General features: G+C 35.1%; 1 protein-coding gene across 1 annotated transcript; it reads right to left on the minus strand.

Annotated features, from left to right (window-relative positions):
- Positions 1 to 2,493: 2,493 nt before the first annotated feature.
- On the minus strand, positions 2,494 to 6,441 carry LOC110755331 (Serine carboxypeptidase S28 family protein). The gene is made up of 9 exons (XM_021956507.2): positions 6,005 to 6,441; positions 5,673 to 5,859; positions 5,423 to 5,559; positions 5,210 to 5,322; positions 4,586 to 4,826; positions 3,498 to 3,650; positions 3,291 to 3,370; positions 3,158 to 3,207; positions 2,494 to 2,765 (listed from the first exon to the last, which is right to left on the minus strand). The coding sequence occupies exons 1-9, from the start codon at positions 6,410 to 6,412 to the stop codon at positions 2,626 to 2,628; spliced, it is 1,509 nt and encodes a 502-aa protein (XP_021812199.2). The 5' UTR covers positions 6,413 to 6,441; the 3' UTR covers positions 2,494 to 2,625.
- Positions 6,442 to 7,449: the final 1,008 nt, after the last annotated feature.

Below are 7,449 nucleotides of genomic sequence, written 5' to 3' on the forward strand. Positions count from 1 at the left end.
AAGATCCGCTATGAGCACGTTCATAGACGGATATATGTATCCAAGTCACATAACCATTGCCCAAAATAATAATATAAGTAGAGAAAATATAAAGAGTAGAAAAAGAGAGAATCATATTGTGGTGGTGATTGTAGTATATGATATTCTGACGGTGTTGTATATATTCAAATGTGAAGGAGGAGTGACCTTTTATAGGCATCCAGTAATATGTAACCCTCACCACATTAAACCATAAAATTAAGGCATTCAATATAAAAAATAATACCTGAAAATTAAATATTTATAACCCCACATTGATCAGGTAATACTTTTAAGAAATGAACTAAGACCCAGTTTGGGATTGCTGTCACTTTTAACAAATGTTGCTTCTGCTGTGCTTTGAAAATAATTAGCTGTAAAGTAAAGCAGCTCCATGTTTGCTAAACAATATTTTTAAAGTGTTGTTAATACAAAAAGCAGTGTAAAAACCGTTTGGTAAATTTTAATATAAAATTGTTGTGACTGTGAATAATGACTAAAATAGACATGATGTTAAAAGTGTTATGTACTAATCATGTGGTAGTGGTGGTAGTGATGGAGTGGAGGTGGTGGTGGTGATGAAGGTGGAGTTGGTGGTTGTGGTGGTGGTGGGGATGGCGGTTGTGAAGGTGGTGGTGGTGGTGTTGGTTGTGGAGGTGGTGGTGGATGTGGAGGTTTTGGAGGTGGTGTTGGTTGTGGAGGTTTTGGCGGTTGTGAAGGTGGTGGTGGTGGTGTTGGTTGTGGAGGTGGTGTTGGTTGTGGAGGTTTTGGAGGTGGTGTTGGTTGTGGAGGTGGTGGAGGAGGATGTGGTGGTGGTGGTGGCGGTGGCGGTGGCGGTGGTTGTGGAGGTAGTGAATGTGGTAGTGCAAGTGGTGGAGTTGGATGTGGAAGTGGAGGTGGTGTCATTTTTAAAAATGAATGATGGTATTTTGGGAATTAAAAAAATTCATTAAAGGTTCATCTCTGCTTCTTTTGAAAGCGGCTTTGAAAAGCAACACAAAGCCTGCTTTTAAAAGCTGCTGTCAGAAAGCCACTGCTTCTAAAATAATCAGGATATTTTATTTTTACCAAACACCTTAAACTGCTTAACTTTAAAATGAAGTAGATTTTTGGCGAAAAAAAGCAATTCCAAACGGAGCCTAAATGTGTACCAACTTTCATATGTGATTGGCGTGGCTGATGTATATTGGCTGAGAATATTAATTGCAAAAATAATATATGGCCTTGTAACCGTTGGATAAATTTAAGTCTTCGAATCAAATGGAGATATAGGTTGGGTTGTTCAGAATATTGCCATCAATATTGTTTAGTTTCAAATTTTCTTCCATGAGAAAAGGCTCGGGCTTAGCTCTCAATAAACCCATGTTTTTGATAATATCTAAAGCATACTATTGATTCAAACAAATCCCTTTTCTTGGTCTTGAGACCTCAATCCCAAGAATATATTTGAGATTACCCAAATCTTTTAACTTGAATTGCTGATGTAGGAAGTTCTTAAGCTTGGAAATCTCCTTGGCATTTCAAACTGTGATAATTACATCATCGACATACACACTAATATAAACACCGAAGATGTAGTTTTGTGTTTATGAAAAAGAGAGTAGTCGGCTTTGAATTGAGTATAACCAACTTCAAGAATGGCTTGTGAAAATTTAGCAAACCATTGCCTAGAAGCCTACTACTTGAGTCCGTATAGCGATTTGTGAAACTTGAAAACAAGATTCTCCCCCTTACGGACATAAGCAGGCGGAGGGTATATCTAGGCTTCATGTAAGTCCCATGCAATGATGCAACGAGGATTAAATTACATAACTAAGATGTGTGTATTAAAAATCCACTCAATATGCATCTTAGTCTTTCTTTTCTTTTTTTTCATCTCAAGCTTTCACAGTTATAATATCTAGAAAAAGGGTTTTTGTTTATTATTATTATTATACAATCTCATATGTAATGTGCAGTTTTGGATGGAAAATTCATATAGCATAAATAAGCAACCCAAATGTGTGTGTATCCTATAGCAACTGTCTTACCAACTCTCGCATTTGTTTTTTGGTTCGTGTCAATAGAAATAAAACCAATTGATAATCAATTGGTTGGGTGGTTGCATTTGGCGAAAATAGTAACCACCATTTCTATATTTCTGTATGAAGTATCAGCCATATAGAAAATTTGGTAGAGTGGAGTCCTTGTACGAAATTTGGTAGAGTGGGTAATAAAGGAATAATTCTCAAGAATATTATGCCAAAATTATTGTTTCCTCCATATGATATTGATCATGAATTCCATTTGAGGGTGTAAATGTTTTAGTGGGAATCTTTAGAAATCTAGGTAAGATTTTGAGAAAAAGAATATTTCTTGTAAAAGAATAAGAAGACAACAGAAACTTATGGGATATGGGATCATTGATACTAGAGACAAAGTTTGAGGGCATCCGAGAGAGAGAGAGAGAGAGAGAGAGAGAGAGAACACTGGTGGTTTGGTGATAATTGACCTAATTAAATGCAAAATTACATGCAAGTTATTAACAACTTTTGGCCTGCAAGCCCACCCTTAATTGTCTTTAGCAAAGGATCTTTGCCCTAATCAAGTTTCCATGAGACATCTTATCTATTTTTTAAATGCCTGAAGGTCGGCATAGTACTTGGCTATCCAACGTTTAATGATCTTCACCTCAATTTTGCGTTGATTTACCAACCAGCCCGGATCAGTAATGCTGTTTGCATTAAGTATATCCAAGCAATGAGACCCTGCAAAATACAATTTAATTTCATATTATAATATAAAAGAATTATTTTATATCTCTATCTTTTTGGTTTTTTTCCTTACGTACAAGAAAACAACATTATAGTCATTGATATCCGAAGAGGTGGGTAAAGACCACTATTAATGTCTAATAGCACAATGTGTACAAATAACCGTGATTGTTAGCTATTACGCATAAATAATGTTTTTAACCACCTGATCATTTGTTACGAATGTCGATGACTATTAATTAAGTTTCTTTTTTTGTAATGTGGAACGATAGTGTGAGAATGTATACAAGCTGCCCCGAGAAAACTTTCTCAAATGCAACATATTTGAAATGTTACATTTTGTTTTCGGATTTAGCCCCTGTGAAAATAGTGATTTTGGAAGGTACCATTCTTTGTATGGACGGCAACGAGGGTGTCTGATATGTCCTCCAACACTCTGCGATGAGAATTAAACAAACTGTTGTTAAACTTGATCAAGTAAACATAACATAAGTTGTTCATTCATGTTCATATGCTTACCCGCCACTACTGTAAGGATCTCTTAGCCCATTGGAGAAAATAATGTTGCTAGCGAACCTTTCAAGTGCTAGTTTTATATCCTGTTTGGCATCACAATTAATTTTTGCTAGCATTAGTTTTGAAACATGAAGAAGAAGAAATAAGAAGAGTGATATCATGTTGAGAATATATATATAATTAATTATAAGATAGTTGATTGATACATACATGGCCTCCAAAGTAAGTAGTGGCCCAATGAGGCCGAGGAGGGACGCCATACTGTGCCTTGCAGGATTTGATGTAGTCTTTTAGGTCGAATTGGTAAGCTGGAAACATGCTGTCGTTGCCGACGCCAATCGGAATCACCATGTCACTACATGTCTAAATACACCACAAATTATTAGTCATCACCATATTATAAGCTGTGATTTAATAAAGATGCATTTTCTTTTCTTTTTTGTTTGATTTCGGGACAGAAAACTATCAGATATATATATTTCTGAATATGTGAAGAGAAATACCACTAGACTAATCAATAATTGGTACGAGTCGATGTACTTAAATTCTAATGAGTAGAGAATACAAAAGACAACGATGCATCTTGTTAGTTAATTACTCTCACTTATTGTGCATCAATTTAATATGGTCTCAAAGGTGACCAAATAGGAGGAGTGATTATTTAGAACTTTGGCCTTAGGTGGGGGTTAAATGGTCACAACTGAAGCTACAAGCCACCAATATAGTTTTCAATTTCCTTACGTCTATTTTGCTCTAGTAATTAGCTGTTAAAAATTAAATTATGAGGGGACTATTTTCAATAATGACTCTTTGGTCAGAGGTGTTCTTTGATTTTATTTAAGACGCCCTTTTATTTGACATTTTGAATCAGGACTAGGCCCTAATGTATTAGTTAAAAGCTTTCAATAAATTGGCTTGTATAATTCAGGACTAGGCCCTTGATATATAAAACTTGGCTTGTAGATATTGCAACAAATTTCAAGCAACATGTATAAAAGAAAAAAGCAATATTCCTTTTGAATGGAACCGTTCCACAATATGTAACTTGTAAGCAACCTAGCTAGCATGCGCAAGTGGACCGTTCCCACAATCCAAAACATATGCATCGTGTATTGGGGTAGGCTTATACAGAGAGAGTTGCGCATGCGCAAAGTTACGTATCCAACTCAGCTTGCTAAAGGAATATATTTTATTTTATGGAACACAATTGTTAATACTTTTTAAGTAGATCATAATTATTCATATAAATAATTAAGATAAGGTGACAAGTTACGTGAATAGTTATAATTAATTATTACCTGCCAACTCCAGCCCATACCTGTTTCAGATAAATTTTTAGGCTGATTAACATAGCATGACCTGTTTCCAGTATATGCAACAACGCCGGCAAATATTTTAGTAAGAGTATCATTTCCAGAAGCTCCATCAATGCCCCCACATACAAAAGTGACTGGATATCTTGGTGGACTATCGTATTGAGCTGCGTGACTATACAAACTATCCAAGTAGTTCTTCAGCTCAGACGATTTGTTCAAGGGCCTAGAAAAGAAAAGGGTAATGACAAATAATAGTCAGAATTAACTCTCGTCATTTTTTTACACACACTACCAAGATATTTGTAGGAGTTTGAACCCTAAACTCTAACCCCATTATGTATAAATATCCTACGCGCAACAAGCAAACGAAGGAGTAATGACAGATTAATCTTTAGAATTAACTCTTGTTATTATGTAAATGATAATAAAACAAAAGAGAAAAGACTTAAACATTAGAATTAACTACTATAATTGTTTAAATGCCAACATGAAAATGACAAATAAAAAAAAAAAGAATCGAGAGGGCTACGTGCAAGCGTGGAATTCCTTGATTAAGTAGAATAACACCTATAATCATCAGACTTATCTAGCTCTGTGAGCACCTACCTGCAAGTGTGAAATTTCTCACTAAGAAATGAGAGGCCTTGAGGCTGAGAAGCAATTGCATCAATTTCAGACCACGACTTCTTTATAGTTTGGTAGCAAGTCTCACTCGCTTCCTACACATGCATGCCAATAAATAGTAATTAAGAGTTTTTTTTTAATTAAATAAAATATTGATGCTAAGACAAACGGGTGAACAAAAGGAAAATATATTACTTTAAAATCTTTGGTAACAATTGAATAATATCCATCCTCCGGGGGAACAATGTTATCAAAGTAACGAATTGGGGCTGATGAGGCTAGAGCTCCTAGAGCAACATGGGGGTATTTTAGCCGAAACCATGAAGCAAGCACTGCATCAAAAATACAAAATGAGAAAGGAAAAATAATTAAAAACATGGACAAAAACTTTCTGGATACTTAATTAATCAATCGTATTTGCAGAGATGGGTATGGAATCACTCACTTCCCCCATACGATCCCCCGATAACAATCACCGGAGAATGCTGAGCATGGAGTTTCTTCTTTACGTGAATGAGGACCTCTGCATAATCTGCTAGTGCTTGGGCTGAGTTGAAGTACCCAAGAGTGCTTGCATTTTGAAATGCCTCTTCCCTTGATCTGAATGGGACCGATTTCCCATAGTACCGGTGCTAGAATGAGGAAAATGAAAGCCTCAAAACAAAGTAACGTATAAGAATTCACCCTAATCAGCGTTTATCTGACAAGAGAATATTTCCCTATATATATGAATATTTACATCTTTCGGTATGCGAAATTCGGTCGTAATATACATACCTCAATAAATATCTGAAGAGCTTGGAACTGATGGGCGTTCTCACTGAGAAAGCCAACAATGGAGAGATCAACATCAATTGCTTCTTCTTCGCCAAGGTAAGCAAATATTGGTGCACTAACATTGGAGCCGCCCCAATGCTTGAAATTGATCAAATATCTTTGTTGAAAAGTACTGAAGCTATCAGGCCGGAAGTTGAAATGGTCAAGTGTTTGGTTATAATAAAATGTTTCAAAATCATTAATTGGATCAGCAGCAGACATAGTTTTCTGCTGGTCGTGTGCAAAATAATTTCCGCGTAAAAATGTTCCTCCATTTGGACTCAGCCGTGGGATATTCAGGTGTGCAGAAGAAACCGAGGTTTTAATAGAGAGAGAAACAATTAGCACAAGGCATTGAAGTAAAGACATGAGTAGGTTAATTTTGTAGCAAAATGCTATTGGAGAGTTCGAGTTGTGTGTTTTCAGAGCTAAGAACAGTTATTTATAAACTATGAGATATCAAAGAATAGAAGAGAATTATTATTATTGTTTGGTCAACAAGAATAGAGGAGAATATTTCACTGTTTTGACTAGTCAAAAATCAAAGAAGTATATTTCTAATGGCCGGCCAAAATGGGTGACCTTACTGGCAACAGTATTTAATTACAGAAATAATTAATCACTCTTTTTACAATTTAATAATAAAAGCAAAGAAAACGTAGATGAGTTTGGCTAAGTTGGGTAGAGTGGATATGCTCCATATATTCTACACTTGAGTTTGAATCCATCTCCTCATAGTTTAGATTAGATTAAAGTATAAGGATACTACTTGTCTCCTTACCGGTAAAGAGATCCTCCCCCTTCCAATAAGGAGATCCTCTCCTTTCTTGTGAATCACAGTTTGACACATATGCAATAATAATTCATCAAAAACATTTAAAAAAAAACTTATGCACACATGTCACATTGGTATTGGCAAGAATGTAATAGCTCCTACCTACCTAGTAAGGAGGGAAGTATTTTCCAAAGTGGAATATCACTTATAAAAAATAAAAATAAAAAGCAAAGGAAAAGGAAGAAGAAAAAATACTTGTATGCAAGAAGGGAAAAGTTAATGATAGTCCATGGAATCACATGGGAAATTATAGAGTCAAGTCCGTTAATGTAACTCTTTTGAGAACAAGAAATTTGCGAATTATTGTAGAAATTAGTTTCCTCATTAGAAGTCTGGATTTTAGGAAGAAAATTTTCAGGAATCCACAAAATTAATATCATTTTAATTTTTTTTTTTAATAAAAGCTAACGATATATTATGAGTGCTGTTAAACGAACCCTAAAATTAACTGAGTACACTCTATTACCAAACTATTTATTGAATTACTAATTTACCCTAATAGAAAATGACCAAAAATTGTATATTAAATTGTGAAACAAATGTAATTTTAATAAGTACACCATATTTATCA

The sequence above is a fragment of the Prunus avium genome, chromosome 6 (assembly GCF_965620075.1).
Source record: "Prunus avium chromosome 6, drPruAviu1.hap1.1, whole genome shotgun sequence".
NCBI classification, from domain to species: domain Eukaryota; kingdom Viridiplantae; phylum Streptophyta; class Magnoliopsida; order Rosales; family Rosaceae; genus Prunus; species Prunus avium.

Excerpts from the sequence above, each read along its gene's own strand:
- LOC110755331 (XM_021956507.2), bottom strand. The coding sequence starts at position 6,412 with ATGTCTTTACTTCAATGCCTTGTGCTAATTGTTTCTCTCTCTATTAAA. Across the intron at positions 3,651-4,585 it reads GTATGGGCTGGAGTTGGCAG|ACATGTAGTGACATGGTGAT; the intron begins GTAATAATTAAT and ends TGGTGTATTTAG. Across the intron at positions 3,371-3,497 it reads CTACTTACTTTGGAGGCCAT|GATATAAAACTAGCACTTGA; the intron begins GTATGTATCAAT and ends GATGCCAAACAG.